The sequence below is a fragment of the Amblyraja radiata genome, chromosome 8, assembly GCF_010909765.2.
Source record: "Amblyraja radiata isolate CabotCenter1 chromosome 8, sAmbRad1.1.pri, whole genome shotgun sequence".
In the NCBI taxonomy this organism is placed as follows: Eukaryota; Metazoa; Chordata; class Chondrichthyes; order Rajiformes; family Rajidae; genus Amblyraja; species Amblyraja radiata.
In genome coordinates, this window is record NC_045963.1 from 74,376,853 (window position 1) to 74,394,883 (window position 18,031).

The 18,031-nt window shown below is 47.6% G+C and overlaps 1 protein-coding gene across 1 annotated transcript in view; it reads left to right on the forward strand.

Annotated features, from left to right (window-relative positions):
• Positions 1-18,031, forward strand: part of plcb1 (phospholipase C beta 1) — a gene marked incomplete at its 5' end in the record, with an annotated part of 446,201 nt that overhangs the window by 336,775 nt on the left and 91,395 nt on the right. The window contains 4 exons of the mRNA XM_033026421.1: positions 4,777-4,899; positions 5,889-5,962; positions 12,169-12,265; positions 16,819-16,903. Coding sequence (XP_032882312.1) covers positions 4,777-4,899; positions 5,889-5,962; positions 12,169-12,265; positions 16,819-16,903 — 379 coding nt within the window. The remainder of the gene's footprint in view (positions 1-4,776; positions 4,900-5,888; positions 5,963-12,168; positions 12,266-16,818; positions 16,904-18,031) is intronic.

Sequence of the window (18,031 nt, forward strand, 5' to 3'; positions counted from 1 at the left end):
TCTTTTATTGACTCAGGTGATCAATATATTTATGAGGGTGTTAAATGTGTTCCTGCAATTAGCTTTAATTGATAATTTAATACCGATTATTACGGGTTGGTGCTGTAAAAATGAGTCCATGACTCCGTACTGATGGTGTTATTCTTGCACAGTTGCCATTAGTTGGTGTGTGCTGCCATCTTGTATCTGACTGCAATAGTGCAATCACAAAATGAGTGTTGAACTGCTTGTAATCTCAAGAAGGATCCCAACCCAAAATGTCACCCATCCATGCCTCCTGATGGCGGCGTGACTCACGTCGCAGCGGCCTCTGCAGTCCATCTGTCTTTTTTAATTTATTTATTTATTTTTATTTTTTGTTTCGTTTGAATGTAGTTTTTATTTTATTGTTTTAACTGGATATGTGTGTGGGGGGCGGGTGGGGGAGGGGGGGGAGGACCTTTAAAAATCGTTTCCCTGTAAGGAGAACCCAAACCCAACCTTTTCCATGTCGGGTCTCCGTTGTGGTTGGGGCCTAGCAGTCGCGGAGCTGCGGACTTACCCACCACTGGCTGAGTTCGGAGCGGGAGGAGCTGTGGTGGCGAGCTGCTGCGGCCCGAACCCGGAGATTCGGAGGCTCCAACCGCCGGTCTGGTGGACGGTGACACCGGGGGCCCGCGGGAGACCGCTTTTTCAGGGCTTCCGCAACGGCGACTTCTCCCGCCCGAGTTGCGGGGTTGAAAATTACCTGGAGCGGGGCCTTTAAATGGCTGCTGGACTTGCTAGCGCCCGCCGGGGGCTCCAACACCAAGACCCAGAGCGTGGCCTTGCACCACCCGGCGCGGCTTTAATGGCCGCGGGACTTATTTACCGTCGCCCGCCGGGGGCTTTGACTCTGACATCGGGAGGAGAATGAGGATGCAGGGGAGATTATGTGTTCGGCACGGACTAGAAGGGTCGAGATGGCCTGTTTCCGTGCTGTAATTGTTATATGGTTATTATATGGTTATAAGACTTTGCCTTCCATCACAGTGAGGAGGAGATTCACTGTGATGGATGTTGGTGTAAATTGTGTTGTGTCTTGGTTCTTCTACTTGTTTGTATGACTGCAGAACCCCAAATTTCGTTTGAACCTCAATGAGGTTCAAATGACAACAAATAAATTGTATTGTATTGTATGTATTGACCCGCTGAGTTACACCAGCACTTGTATCTCTTCTTTGTAAACCAGCATCTGCAGTTGCCTGTACCCTCATTGAATTTCTCTGGTGGACATGGACAGGCGACGTTTCAAGTCGGGACCCTTCTTCGGACTCGTGATTCCGTCATCTGCAGTTTAGTTTAGTTTAGTTCAGTTTACAGATACAACGCAGAAACAGGCCATTCGGCCCACCGAATCTGTGCCGACCAGCAATCGCCGTACACGAGCACTATCCTACACCCACTTAGCGACAATTTACAATGATGCCAAGTCAATTAACCTACAAACCCTGTACGTATTTGGGGTGTGTGCGAGGAAACTGGAGATCCTGGAGAAAACCCAGGCAGGTCACAGGGGGGGGGGGGAATCGTGCGAACTCCGCACAGACAGCACCCGTTGTCAGGATCGAAGCCAGGTTTCTGGTGCTGTGAGGCGGCAACTCTACCGCTGCGCCACCTCGCCTTGTGTCTCAAGTAATGAAGCAAGTCCTTTCCTTTTCATTTTCCGTATGTGCTGACATTTACCACACGCGGAATAGATTCCGTTTAATATCGGTTCCTTGTATCATTTTGGATTTATTCAAGCATAGCTTTTGTTTTTCTATAGTTCGCTTTATATTGCCCCCTAAGGCCGTAAGTGTAGAATTACAGTAATATTCCAATAAACCTTGGAGCCTTTGCTGTACATTTTATAGTCCATTTGATTTTATTCCTATTAATACCTCAACACTTCTCGTGCACTCTTTTAAAGATGTTATGTTTCATCATCATTATTGTTCCAGTGAGTTTAAAAAGAGTTTAAAAGGTAAAATCAGTACAAAATCAAACGAAGGATCCCGACCCGAAGCGTCACCTCTCCATGTTCTCCAGAGATGCTGCCTGACCCGCTGAGTTACTCCAGCACTCTGTGACCTACTCTGGAGAACATGGGCAGGTGACATTTCGGGACGGGACCCTTCTTCGGACCCAACCCGAACCGTCAGCAATTCATGCCATGGAAGGCTGCAGAGGCCAAGTCAGTGGATATTTCTAAGGCAGAGATAAATAGATTCTTGATTAGTACGGGTGTCATAGGTTATGGGGAGAAGGCAGGAGAATGGGGTTCGGAGGGAGAGATAGATCAGCCATGATTGAATGGTTGAGTCGACTTGATGGGCCGAATTCTACTCCTATTCCTTATGACATTATGTCCTCCAGAGACACATAGAAACATAGGAATTAGGTGCAGGAGTAGGCCATTCAGCCCTTCGAGCCTGCACCGCCATTCAATATGATCATGGCTGCCTGACCCGCTGAGTTACTCCAGCAGTATACAGTGTCCTATTGTTTTGAGTTCTCTGGGGAAAATGGATAGGTGACATTTGTGGTTGGGACCTTTCTTCAGATTTCCTCTTCTTCTTCTTCTTCTTCTTCTTCTGTCGTATGTCTTTTAGTCCTGCAGCTCCGTTGAGGCGAGCCAGGCCAACGTGTCATCGTCCAGGTCAAACAGACCTCGTTCACCATTCGGTGGCCGGTGTTTGGGGCAACTGGTGACTCTGTGCTCCACTGTCTGTGTTGGGTCCCCACACTCACAGGAGGCGCTCGCTGTCCACGAGGCCCCACCTCTTCACCGCTACTCCATAGCGTCCGATGCCTGTCCTCAAGCAGTTGAGGGTTGTCCACTGCCCTTCAGACTGATTGTGTGGGACAGATTTGAAGGGCTGAGCGGACTTCTCCTGCCCCAATGTGATCAGCCATGATCATATTGAATGGCGGTGCAGGCTCGAAGGGCCGAATGGCCTACTCCTGCACCTATTTTCTGTTTCTATGTTTCTATTTTCTTGAGTTCGTATGTTTCTCTTTGAGATGGAAATCAAGTTACGATTTCGGGCCAATATATTTTTATCATCGTTACTTTTTCTGCAAATCGTCCATATCTCTCGTTTCCCTCTCCCCTGACTCTCGGTCTGAGGAAGGGTCTCGACCCGGAACGTCACCCACACCTTCTCTCCAGAGATGCTGCCTGTCCCGCTGAGTTACTCCAGCATTTTGTGTCCATCTTCAGTTTAGACCAGCAACTGCAGATGCTGGTTTACACCAAAGATCGACACAAAATTCCGGAGGAAAGGCTGCATCTCTGGAGAAAAGGAATGGGTGATGTTTCAGGTATTCCTATTCTCCAGAGGGGGGTGAAGGAAAGAGCGTTAATGTCGCGGCCCTGTTTCCACCAATCTTTCCACCACCACACACAAGAAGTGACAATACAGACACCATTGCGTGTAGATGCCGAGATGTGTGTTCAGCTCTGGCCAAACAACTCCTAATCTTGTGTGTGGACTCGATAAGAAGAATTCTCCAGGGATGCTGCCTGATGCGCTGAGTTAAGGGCCTGTCCCACGAGCGTGCGATTCCATGCGGCAAGCGCGACCTAACGTGGTCGCTTGAGCCGTACGGCCTCGCGGGGCCGTTCCCACTTCGATCGCCGGTGCCGTATGGAGTTGTGCGGAGCTGGTCCCGACATCGCGCGGGGCTCCGAAAAACTGACCGTAAGCACGTCTTGACGCCGTACGTCACGCACGAACTTCCCGCGGACTTCGCTCGAACTTCACGTCACTCACTCGACCTCCGCGCGGCCCCCGCTTCCGGTTTGGTCGCGGTTGCTGCATGCAGGTCGCATGCTCGTGGGACCGGCCCTTTACTCCAGCATTTTGTGTCTATCTACCTATTATCAACTCTGTATTGATGGTTCAGTGTTTATCATTTTCTACTGCAGTCTCTGGTCGGTATCCTTGCGGAAAATGCCTCGTAAAACCTTGCCACAATTTGCACCTTACAGTCCGTTCAGTTTAGTTTAGAGATACAGCGTGGAAACAGGCCCTTCGGCCCACCGAGCCCACGCCGACCAGCGATCCACGCACACTAACGCTATCCTACACACACTAGGGACAGTTTACTATTCTACTGAAGCCAATTAACCTGGACTCACAGCACCAGAGACCCGGGTTCAATCCTGACTACGGGTGCTTTCTGAGTTTGTACGTTCTCCCAGTGACGGCGTGGGTTTTCTCCAGGTGCTCCGGTTTCCTTCCACGCTCCAAAGACGTGCGGGTTTGTAGGTTAATTGGCCTCTGTAAATAGTCCCCAGTGTGCAGGATAGAACTAGTGTACGGGGTGATTGTTGGTCGGCACGGACTCGGTGGGCCGAAGGTCCTGTTGCCACAGCGTATGCCTCCCTGTGACCGCGTGGGTTTCCTGCGGGTGCTCCGGTTTCCTCCCACACTCCAAAGGTTATGCAGGTATCCTACACACACGCTAGGGACAATTTACAATTTCACCAAAGCCGATTAGCCTGCAGACCTGCACGTCTTTGGAGTGTGGGAGGAAACCGGAGCACCCGGAGAAAACCCACGCAGGTCACGGGGAGAAGGTACAAACTCCGTACAGACAAGCAGCTGTGATCAGTATCGAACCCGGGTCCCTGGCGCTGTGAGGCGGCAACTCTGCCGCTGCGCCACCGTGCCGCTCCGTGGGGATATTTCAAATATTATGAGTTATGTTCTTTTTAAAATATTTTAATATTTCAATATTTGAATTACTCTTCCATCCTCTGCACACCAGCCTCATCCAACCACGAGGAGACGGACGTGGCTCAGCAAACCGGAGCGGATGGGGTGGAAAAAACCGTGGAAAAGTCAGGGAAGGAGATCGCGGAGCAGAAAGTCATCGGCAGAAAGTCAATAGGTCAGTAATTGTTCACAAACTCATCTCAGACAATTCAAGGATTCAATGATACTTTACCAAGAAGGAAGAGATTGAACTTATTTCAAGTCGTCAAGTCAAGAGAGTTTATTGTCATGTGTCCCAGATAGGACAATAAAATTCTTGCTTGCTGCAGCACAAGCATAAATACAGATCAGATCAGATCAGTGTGACCATATACCACAGAATATATATATATAACATAGAAACATAGAAACATAAAAATTAGGTGCAGGAGGAAGCCATTCGGCCCTTCGAGCCAGCACCGCCATTCATTGTGATCATGGCTGATCGTCCCCAATCAATAACCCGTACCTGCCTTCTCCCCATATCCCTTGACTCCACTAGCCCCTAGAGCTCTATCTAACTCTCTCCTAAATCCATCCAGTGATTTGGCCTCTACTGCCCTCTGTGGCAGGGAATTCTATAAATTCACAACTCTCTGGGTGAAAAAGTTTTTTCTCACCTCAGTCTTAAATGGCCTCCCCTTTATTCTAAGCCTGTGGCCCCTGGTTCTGGACTCGCCCAACGTTGGGAACATTTTTCCTGCATTTAGCTTGTCCAGTTCTTTTATAATGTTATATGTTTCTATATGATCTTATAACATACACACATAAATACACAAATAATGTGCAATAGGCTGTTATAGTTCAGAGTTTGATGAAGTTGTGTTTAATAGTCTGATGGCTGTGGGGAAGAAGCTGTTCCTGAACCTGGATGTTGCAGATTTCTGGCTCCTGTACATTCTACCTGATGGCAGCGGAGAGATGAGTGTGTGGCCAGGATGGTGTGGGTCCTTGACGATGTTGGCATCATTTCACCTTCCATCACAGTGAGGAATGCGGAGGAGTCACTGTGGTGGATGTGAGCCGAAGGGCCTGTTCCACACTGTGTCGCTAAAGGAAATTAATGTTTGGCTTACTTTTTACTCTTTAGCCTCACTAACAATGCTATCCTCTTGATCATCGCAGGAGAAGGGGACGCGGAGAGCGAAGACGATGATGATGATGATGAAGAGGATTCAAAAAAATCTTCAATGGATGAGGTAGGCAGTTTCACAGAGTCATAGACTGATACAGTGTGGAAACAGGCCCCTCGGCCCAACTTACCCAAACCGGCCAACATGTCTCAGTATATCGCGTCCACGTGCTGATCGGACATTGGACTTTGAACAATGGCGCCAATATTGTCGGCGCCCGCATGTTTACTTTGGTTTTGGAGACACAGCGCGGAAACAGGCCCCTCGGCCCACCGAGTTCGTGCCGACCAGCGATCCCCGCACATTAACACTACCCTACACACACTAGGGATAATTTACATTCATACCGAAGCCCAATTAACCGACAAACCTGTACGTCATTGGAGCGTGAGAGAAAAACGAAGATCTCGGTGAAAACACACGCAGGTCACGGGGAGAACGTACAAACTCCGTACAGGCAGCGCCCCTTAGTCGGGATCGAACCCGTGTCCCTGGCGTTGAGGGCAGCGACTCTACCACATGATGTGACTTTCTGACAGTGTGTATGACAGCCTTAAGCTCTGCCCTGCAGCATTTGAGTTTTCCATCCTTCTTCTTGTGGCAAAGGGAAACCAGTAGAGGAAGAGGGTTTCATTGTTTTATTCATTTCATAAGTTCATAGATGATAGGAGCAGAATTAGGCCATTCGGCCCATCAAGTCTACTCCACCATTCAACCATGGCTGATCTATCTCTCCCTCCTAACCCCATTCTCCTGCCTTCTCCCCATAACATTGAGACATAGAAACAGAAAATAGGTGCAGGAGGAGGCCATTTGGCCCTTCGAGCCCACACCGCATTTATTGTCACCATGGCTGATCATCCACAATCAGTAATCTCTGACACCTGCACTGATCAAGAATCTATCTCTCTTAGCCTTAAAAATATCCACTGACTTGGCCACCACAGTCGTCTGTGGCAATGAATTCCACAGATTCATCACCCTCTGACTAAAGAAATTCCACCTCATCTCCTTTCTAAAGGGACGTCTTTTAATTCTGAGGCTGTGCCCTCTAGTCCGCGACTCTCCCACGAGTTGAAACACCCTCTCCAGTCAACAGTGGAGTTGTTGGCGTTGAGCTTCCTTCTAAGTGTCTTCTTGTATAGGGCTCTGGTGAGACCAGTATTGTGCACAGTTTTGGTCTCCTAATTTGAGGAAGGACATCCTTGTGATTGAGGCAGTGCAGCGTAGGTTCAGGAGATTGATCCCTGGGATGGCGGGACTGTCATATGAGGAAAGATTGAAAAGACTAGGCTTGTATTCACTGGGGGTTAGAAGGATGAGGGGGTATCTTATAGAAACATATAACATTATAAAAGGACTGGACAAGCTAGATGCAGGAAAAATGTTCCCAATGTTGGGCGAGTCCAGAACCAGGGGCCACAGTCTTAGAATAAAGGGGAGGCCATTTAAGACTGAGGTGAGAAAAACGTTTTCACCCAGAGAGTTGTGAATTTGTGGAATTCCCTGCCACAGAGAGCAGTGGAGGCCAAGTCACTGGATGGATTTAAGAGAGAGTTAGATAGAGCTCTATGGGATAGTGGAATCAAGGGATATGGGGAGAAAGCAGGCACGGGTTATTGATTGGGGACGATCAGCCCTGATCGCAATGAATGGCGGTGCTGGCTCGAAGGGCCGAATGGCCTCCTCCTGCACCTATTGTCTATGTAACACCCACAGGGCTATCCCTGCCATTACTGTCACATACAGTGCAGTGTCTGCAGTGCAGTTAATATTTGTTTGATGTTCATCTTCATTACTGCTCAGTGAAAACAAGTATTAGTTGAGAGTTGCAGTGTATTCTCCAAAGAGAAGCTGAGAGCAGCTAAAGAGGTTATATAAATATTGGGGCTAATTCACTTGAAATCTGAGTATCATTTTCTCACCTACTGTGTAAGCAATTCACAGCCATTAAAATAAATGTACTTCTGGATGTAATTCATCTTTTTGTGTGTTATAGCGTGCTGGTTATACAGGAAAATATCCAAGAAAAATAGAATCATATTCAACCCAATCAAATCTAATGGCAGCCGCACAATGCTAGAGTAACTCAGGCTCAGGCAGCATCCCTGGTAGATAGAAACAGAGACAGGGGCAGGGGCAGGCCATTCGGCCCTTCGAGCCAGCGCCGCCATTCAATGTGATCATGGCTGATCATCCAAAATCAGTACCCCGTTCCTGCTTTCTCCCCATATCCCTTGATTCCGTTAGCTCTCAGAGCTAAGTCTAATGCCCCTGTCCCACTTACGAAACCTGAACGGAAACCTCTGGAGACTTTGCGCCCCACCCAAGGTTTCCGTGCGGTTCCAGGAGGTTGCAGGTGGTTGCCGGAGGTTGCAGGTAGTGGAGGCAGGTAGGGAGACTGACAAAAACCTCCGGGAACCTCCGGGAACCGTACGGAAACCTTGGGTGGGGCGCAAAGTCTCCAGAGGTTTCCGTTCAGGTTTCCTAAGTGGGACAGGGGCATAACTCTCTCTTGAAAACATCCAGTGAATTCATACACAGTCATGAGTCTGTGGAATTTTCTGCCTCAGTGGAAGCCAGTTCTTTGGATACTTTCAAGAGAGAGCTTGACAGGGCTCATAGAAACATAGAAAATAGGTGCAGGAGGAGTCCATTCGGCCCTTCGAGCCAGCACCGCCATTCATTGTGATCATGGCTAATCGTCCCCAATCAATAACCCGTCCCTGCCTTCTCCCCATATCCCTTGATTCCACTAGCCTCTCTTAAAGATAGCGGAGTCAGGGGATATGGGGAGAAGTCGGGAACGGGGTACTGATTGTGGATGATCAGCCATGATCACATTGACAGTAGACAATAGAATGGCAGTGCGGGCTCGCAGGGTCGAATGGCCTACTCCTGCACCTCTTGTCTATTGTCTATTGAATTGGCCTCCACTGCCTTCTGTGCCAGAGAAATCCACAGATTCACAACTTTCTGGGTGAAAAGGTTTTTCCTCATCTCAGTCCTAAAGGGCCTTGAGAAGGAATGGGTGACGTTTCGGGACCTTTCTTCAGACTGGGTCAGGGGAGAGAGGGAAACGAGAGATATGGACGATGATGCAGAGAGATATAGAACAAATGAATGAAATATATGCAAAAGAGTAACGATGATGAAGGGAAGAGGCCATTGTTAACTGTGGGCTGGGTGAGAACGGGAACCTGGTGCGACTTGGGTGGGGGAGGGATGGAGAGAGAGGGAGAGAGCAGGGGTTACTTGAAGTTAGAGAAATCCTCAGTCATATCACTGGGTTATAAGCCGCCCAATCTAATGGTACCGAATTGCATTATTATAATGCATTTGTGGGGTGTCAGATGTTTCATGTTTGAAGAACATAATGTGAAGCATTCTGCATAAATACTCACCATAAATGACATATTTATGTCATATTTCACTTGGGTAGTTTACACCCCAGCGGTATGAACATTGACTTCTCCAGTTTCAGGTAGTCCTTGCTTTCTCCCTCCTTCCCCTCCCCTTCCCAGCTCTCCCACAGCCCGCTGTCTCCGCCTCTTCCTTTCTTCCTCCCCCCCATCCCTACATCAGTCTGAAGAAGGGTCTCGACCCAAAACATCACCTATTCCTTCGCTCCATAGATGCTGCCTCACCCTCTGAGTTTCTCCAGCATTTTTGTCTCCCTTCGATTTTTCCAGCATCTGCAGTTCCTTCTTAACCATAAATGACAACACTAAATATGCAGAGTTTCCATTAAACATTATTTATACATCGATGTGGGGGGCGACCGAGAACTAAGGGGGACCCGGCACGGGAGATAAAGAAGTGGGGATATATATTCGGGGTACCAACGGTGGTGCAGCGGTAGAGTCGCTGCCTTACAGCGCCAGAGACCTGGGTTCGATCCTGACTACGGGTGACAATAGACAATAGACAATAGGTGCAGGAGTAGGCCATTTGGCCCTTTGAGCCAGCACCGCCATTCAATGTGATCATGGCTGATCATCCCCAATCAGTACCCCGTTCCTGCCTTCTCCCCATATCCCCTGACTCTGCTATTTTTAAGAGCCCTATCTAGCTCTCTCTTGAAAGCATCCAGAGAACCTGCCTCCACCGCCCTCTGAGGCAGAGAATTCCACAGACTCACAACTCTCTGTGAGAAAAAGTGTTTCCTCGTCTCCGTTCTAAATGGCTTACTCCTTATTCTTAAACTGTGGCCCCTGGTTCTGGACTCCCCCAACATTGGGAACATGTTTCCTGCCTCTAGCGTGTCCAAGCCATTAACAATCTTATAAGTTTCAATGAGATTGCCTCTCATCCTTCGAAACTCCAGAGTGTACAAGCCCAGCTGCTCCATTCTCTCAGCATATGACAGTCCTACCATTCCGGGAATTAACCTTGTAAACCTACGCTGCACTCCCCAATAGAAGGTGCTGCCTGTACAGAGTTTGTACCATGACCAGTGTGGGTTTTCTCCAGGTGCTCTGGTTTCCTCCCACACTCCAATGACGTACAGGTTTGTAGATTCTGTAAGTTGCCCCTCGTGTGCAGGATAGTGTCGGTGTATGGGTGATCGCTGGCGGGGCCGAAGGGCCTGTTTCCACGCTGTATCTCTAAAATAAACTAAATAAACCATGGGATAAAATAGATGGGGCTCCATAATTCAGAAGGCTAACATTTGCCTTCTACTACTTGAATTCGACATAATATTTAAATAGAAAAGGGCATTCATCAAAAATATATGAGGCTTTTGCTTTCTTTGCTTGGAGAATGATTAAAATTCAGGAGATGTCCAATACCGAAGTTGACGTGGCTAAATGTTAAAATAAGCAAAGTAGTACACGAGAGAGACACAAGAAACTGCAGATGATGGTTTAGCAAAAAGATCGCAAAGTGTTTTTAAGTTCATGTGATGGCCATTCGGTCCATCGAGTCTACTCTGCCATACAATCGTTCTATTGAATTGAACATGTACACAACATCTACATCTACTCTGCCTTCATCAACCTTTTTGGTCACGTCTTCAAAAAAGTCTATCATATTTGTGAGACACGAGGTCCCACGTTCAAAACCAGGCTGACTATCCCTAATCAGTCCTTGTCCATCCAAATGCTTGTATAACCTATCCCTCAGAATACTCTCCAGTAACTTATCAACTGCAGATGTTAAGTTCACCGGCCTGTAGTTCCCAGCATTTTCCCTGCAGCCCTTCTTGAAAAGAGGCACAACATTTGCCTCCATCCAGTCCTGAGCTACCATCTACCTCATTGGAGACCCGTAAACTATCTGTGCACAGGCTTTACTGGACTTTATCTGGCACTAAATATTATTCACGTTATTCTCTTCATCATTTCTCTGTACACTGTGGATGGCTCGAAGTTGGGATGTAATGTTAAAATTGTACAAGGCATTGGAGAGGCCAATTCTGGAGTATGGTGTACAATTTTGGTCAAATTATAGGAAAGGTCAACAAAATAGAGAATACAGAGGAGATTTACTAGAATTTTGCCTGGGTTTCAGCAACTAAGTTACAGAGAAAGGTTGAACAAGTTAGGTCTTTATTCTTTGGAGCGCAGAAGGTTCAGGGGGGACTTGATAGAGGTCTTTAAAATGATGAGAGGGATAGACAGAGTTGACGTGGATAAGCTTTTCCCATTGAGAGTAGGGAAGATTCAAACAAGAGGACATGACTTGAGAATTAAGGGACAGAAGTTTAGGGGCAACATGAGGGGGAACTTCTTTAATCAGAGAGTGGTAGCTGTGTGGAATGAGCTTCCAGTGGAAGTGGTGGAGGCAGGTTCGATTTTATCATTTAAAAATAAATTGGATAGGTGTATGGATGGGAAAGGAATGGAGGGTTATGGTCTGAGTGCAGGTAGATGGGACTAGGTGAGAATAAGTGTTCGGCACGGACTAGAAGGGCCGAGATGGCCTGTTTCCGTGCTGTAATTGTTATATGGTTATATGGTAATCATGTATAGTATTTCTGCTGACTGGTTAGCACGCAACAAAAGCTTTCGCTGTACCTCAGTACACGTGACAATAAACTGAACTAAACTCATCTCAACTAAATTAAACTCATCTCAACTCATCTCAATTTAACTAAACTCATCTCAGCTAAATGGAACTAAACTAAACTCAACAAAACTCAACTGTGCCACCACCTTCATGTGTGCGTTTAGCTCCAGATTCCAGCATGTGCCGTTGCTTGTGTTCTGGACATCTCCACTGCAGCTCTGCCCACTGCCCACTGAACACTCCTAATACTTCTGTTGCAGGGAACGGCAGGATGTGAAGCCAACGCCACAGAGGAAATGTCCAATCTGGTCAACTACATTCAACCCGTGAAGTTTGAATCATTCGAGGTGGCTAAGAGTGAGTGGCCTTTTCAATCGCACTGTGTGGAATGTCGTGATTTGGTTTAGTTTAGAGATACAGCAAGGAAACTGGCCCCTCGGCCCACCGAGTCCACAGCGACCATCGATCGTTCATTTGCACACTGGTTCTATCTTATCCCACTTTCTCATCCCTTCCCTGCATGCTAGGAGCAATTTGGGACACACACTAATGGCTTGGCATTGAATCAATATAGTTTGGCGGTCTCAAGAACGACAACTGAAGTTTTAAATGAACTTTTATTCGAAAATTCACTTTCCAGTAAACAGGTTCTCTGGACACGCCTGGCCACATCGGTGGTCAGTGCCGAACTAACGGGCGAAACTGTGCGAAAACAAGCAGCCCCTCCCGAGTCACGTGACCGCGGCTTCCGAACGCCGGGTTCGATACCTGCGTGCGCCAGTAGGTGCCGCTACAATAGCATGGAAACAGGCCCTTCGGCCCACTAAACCCACGATGACCATCAATCGCCTGTTCGCACTAGTTTAGTTTAGTTTAGAGACACCGCGCGGAAACAGGCCTTTCGGCCCACTGAGTCCGTACCGACCAGCGATCCCCGCACATTTACACTACCCCACTCACAGTAGGGACTTTTTAAAAAAACATTTACCAAGCCAATTAACCTACAAAACCTGTACGGCTTTGGAGTGTGGGAGGAAACCGAAGATCTCAGAGAAAACTCATGCAGGTCACGGGGAGAACGTACACACTCCGTACAGACAGCGCCCGTAGTCAGGATTGAACCCGGATCTCTGGCGCTGTGAGGCAGCAACTCTACCGCTGCGCCACCTTGCTGCCTTTGATGGGCTGAATGGCCTAATTCTGCCCCTATAAACGTATGAACTTCTATGATTAGTTAGATTGCAAACATTCTGACCGTTGAATGTCTCGAACTGCTTTGTCCGGTGGAATCCTTTTTGTTTAATTGAATTTGATCTTTTTCTTCCCCACCCGTGTTGCACGGTGACTCTTTGGGCAAACTGTGTCTTTGATGTTGAATCGAAGCAAACTGAGGCTGAAGATTAGTCTCGCCTCACGGTGATGTGTGAAATGAAAGACATCTGACTCTTGCCATGGGGCAGGGGAACCACAATTTTCAAAGACAGTTAGACTTTGTTGTGAGTTAGATGCTATCAGTACGCATCATCTTCCCCTTGAAGCACGTGATTTGTGGGGGCAAACATATTTCTTATGTTCAGACTGCATTAATCTTCTTGCTATTACGACGGCTTTGAAATGCATAACTTTAGAGTATCACGACAATGTGAAGAATCTTGCGCACAGACTATGCAGAGGGTAGCAACTTTTCTAACAAAACATATAGAAAGCACAGAGTGCTGGAGTAACTCAGCGGGTCAGGCAGCATCTCTGGAGAACATGGATAGGTGACACTAGTGTCAAAATAGTTCAGTTTAGTTAATTGTCACGTGTACCGAGGTACAGTGAAAAGCTTTTTTGTTGCGCGCCAACCAGTCAGCGGAAAACCAATACAGGATTACAATCAGTCCATTTACGGTGTATAGATGAATGACAAGGGAATAACGTTCAGTGCAATGTAAAGCCAGCAAAGTCCGATCAAGGATTGTGTGCGGACAGGACGTTGAAGGATGTGAAGCAGAAGCCAAGAAGTGGAAGCCGAGATGCCGAACGAACATCACGCCGAAAAGCCAAGATACCGAACGGACACCACGCGGAAAGGACAAGACGCAGAACGGACACGAAGCAGAAAAGCCGCTGAACGGACATGACGTTCTCGGGGACGGGATTTGTCCGAGACCTTGTCAGCGATTGTTCCAGACCACAGCGTCCATCACATCACTGGCTGGGGGGAGACGGGAGGGTGTGGGGGGAGGGAGCTTGAGCTTGTGTTTGTAAAATGGTGGCAGTGACTCCAAGCTGCTGCGATTGACACAGAGGTTTTTCGATGTCATGTTGGTAAATAGTTAAATTGTTGTATCTTGTTACATTTTAAAATAGTTATATAATAATTTTTTTTGTGTATTCTTGCAGCAAATATAGATTTTTAAAAGTGTTTCAGTGTTTCATACCAATTTATCATTTCGGCTTCATGTGCGTTCGGCGCCAGATTGTTTATCGGCATAAAATCTAACGAGGAACTAACATGACGTCGAAAATCCTCTGTGGCAATCGCAGCAGCTTGGAGTCACTTCCACCATTTTACAAATGCAAGCTCAAGCTTCCCCCCCCGTTCAATGACGTGATGGACGCGGGGGTCTGGACCAATCGCTGACAAAGTCTCGAACGAATCGTGTATGTACGGGGGCTTTTCGCCGTCATGTCCGTTCTGCGTCTTGTCCGTTTGGCGTGGTGTCCGTTCGGCTTCGTATCCTTTCGGCGTGGAGCCCGTTCAGAATCTTGGCTATTCGCCGTCTTTTCCTCTCGGTATCTTGGCTTCCACTTATTTGCTTCAGCTTCCCCTCCTTCGATGTACCGTCCGGGTACCATAGGGTCGTGTTAGTGTGCGGAGATTGCTAGTTGGCGCGGACCCTGTGGGCCGAAAGGGCCTGTTTCCACGCTGTATCTCTGAACTAAACTAAACTAAACTAGTAGCTCATCACTGCTCTCTGTGTTCAGCTCTAGGTTCTTTAGGTTCATTTTAATAGCTGGAGTGCAACTTCTGCTCTGTAATTTCCCCACAGTGAGAGGGGCAAGGTCTAAAGGTGATGTGCAGAGCACAATGTTTACACTGAGGGTAGTGGGTGCCCGGCATACATAGCAAGGGATGGTGATTGAGACAGATACGATAGTGGCATTTGAGACTTATGGTTAGTTTTGGTTTAGTTCAAAGATAAGGTACGGAAACAGGCCCTTCGGCCCATCGAGTCCACGCCGACCAGCGAACCCCGCACACTAAAACTATCCTACACACACTCGGGACAATTTACAAATTTTTACCAAGCCAATTAGCCTACAAACCCGCAAGTCTTTGGAGTGTGGGAGGAAACCTGAGCACCCGGAGAAAACCCACACAGGTCACGGGGAGAATGTACAGGCAGGATCAAACCCGGGTCTTTGGCGCTGTAAGGCAGCAACACCACCGCTGCGCCACCGTACGTATGCAGGGAATGGAGGGCTATGGATCACATGCAGGCAGATAAGAGTTGGACTTGGCATCATGTACGGCACGGACATTGTGGGCTGAAGGGCCTGTTCCTGAGCTGTACTGTCTGCGCTAATTTAAAATACCTCTAATCGTTCTCGGATGTTCCAGAAAAACCAGAAAGGTTTCTCCGAGAAAGCATTGATTGGATCGAAGTGGAGTTGCCTGCCAATAAGATCTGACTGAAAATAGTCCCGAGGAAATGTAACTCCATTTTTTGAACAATAGGTCTCACTAAAACTATCTCGTGGAATTATGTTTCAGGGAAAACTTTCAAAACAGGTACTGCAGTTGCTGAAGATAGACACAAAACGGGCCTGTATTCACTGGAATTTAGAAGGATGGGAGGCGATCTTATAGAAACATATACAATTCTTAAGGGATTGGACAGACTAGATGCAGGAAAAATGTTTCCGATGTTGGGGGAACCAGGGGTCACACAGTTTAAGTATAAGGGGTAGGCCATTTAGGACTGAGATGAGGAAAAACATTTTCACCCAGAGAGTTGTGAATCTGTGGAATTCTCTGCCACAGAAGGCAGTGGAGGCCAATTCACTGGATGTATTCAAGAGAGACATAGATTTAGCTCTGAGGGCTATCGGAATCAAGGGATATGGGGAGAAAGCAGGAACAGGGTACTGATTCTGGATGAACAGCAACGATCACATTGAATGGTGGTGCTGGCTCGAAGGGCAGAATGGCCTACTCCTGCACCTATTTTCTATGCTTCTAAAATTCTAGAGCAACTAAGCGGAACAGATAGCATCTCTGGAGAGAAGGAATAGGTGACATTTCGGGTCCCCAGAGAGATCCTGCCTGTCCCACTGAGTTACACCAGCATTTTGTGTCTATCTTCGGTGTAAACCAGCATCTGCAGTTCCTTCCTGCAATGTAGTCGCCGGCACAGTGCAGTTGGATTTTTGGTTGCTGTTAGGGGAATGAATATGTGAACCCTTGGTATTAGTATAGTTTAGTTTAGTTTAGAGAGACAGTTCAGAAATAGGCCCTTCGGCCCACCGAGTACGAGCCGACCAGCGATCCCCGCAATTTAAACACTATCCTCCACACATTCAGGACAATTTACAATTATACCAAGCCAATTAACCTACAAACCTGTACGTCTTTGGAGTGTGGGTGGAAACCGGAGCACCTGGAGAAAACCCACGCAGGTTACAGTGAGAATGTACAAACTCCGTACAGACAGCACCCGTAGTCAGGATCGAACCCGGGTCCCTGGCGCTGTGAGGCAGCAACTCTACCGCTGCGCCACCGTGCCGCCCTATCATATGTTAAACCAATCATTCCTGAGTTCCTAGTTAAAGGGCCAAGCTCGATTTTTTTAATCTGTGTGTAGTTGTTCGTGAGAGACAGAAATCTGGCGTTAATTGAATGTGTGTGCTTTATTTTGCAGAGAATAATAAGAGTTTCGAGATGTCATCATTCGTGGAGACGAAGGCTCTGGAACAGTTGACAAAATGTCCGGTGGAGTTTGTGGAGTATCCTATCAGGGAGATTGTATCGAGCTGCTCCTCATCTGGTGCAGAAATGCTCTCTCTATCACCATTTGTTGAAAGTGACTTAATGAACCTTGTGCCACAAAGAGTAGTGTCCTGCAGCGGCCCGAGATGTGTTGAGTGATATAATCACATGGTTGCCAAACGCTTCAACTCCCCCTCCCATTCCCACACTGACCTTTCTGTCCTGGGCCTCCTCCATTGTCAGAGTGAGGCCCAGAGCAAATTGGAGGAACGGCACCTCGTGTTTCGCTTGGGCCATTTACACCCCAGTGGTATGAATATTGATTTCTCTAACTTCAAGTTACCCTTGGTTTTCCTCTCTCTCAATAGACAATAGACAATAGGTGCAGGAGTAGGCCATTCGGCCCTTCGAGCCAGCACCGCCATTGAATGTGATCATGGCTGATCATCCCCAATCAGTACCCCGTTCCTGCCTTCTCCCCATATCCCCTGACTCCGCTATCTTCAAAAACCCTATCTAGCTCTCCCTTGAAAGTATCCAGAGAACCGCCTCCACCGCCCTCTGAGGCAGAGAATTCCACAGACTCACAACTCTCTGTGAGAAAATGTGTTTCCTCATCTCCGTTCCAAATGGCTTACCCCTTATTCTTAAACTGTGGCCCCTGGTTCTGGACTCCCCCAACATCAGAAACATGTTGTTCAAGAAGGAACTGCAGATGCTGGAAGATCGAAGGTACACAAAAATGCTGGAGAAACTCAGCGGGTGCAGCAGCATCTATGGAGCGAAGGAACATGTTTCCTGCCTCTAAAGTGTCCAAACCCTTAATAATTTTATATGATTCAATAAGATCACCTCTCATCCTTCTAAACTCCAGAGTATACAAGCCCAGCTGCTCCATTGTCTCAGCATATGACAGTCCCGCCATCCCGGGAATTAACCTGGTGAACCTACGCTGCACTCCCTCAATAGCAAGAATGTCCTTCCTCAAATTAGGGGACCAAAACTGCACACAATACTCCAGGTGTGGTCTCACTAGGGCCCTGTACAACTGCAGAAGGACCTCATTAGCTCCTATACTCAACTCCTCTTGTTAGGAAGGCTTTCTTCACTGCCTCTAGTCGTCACATGGTCGACCTGTTTAGTTC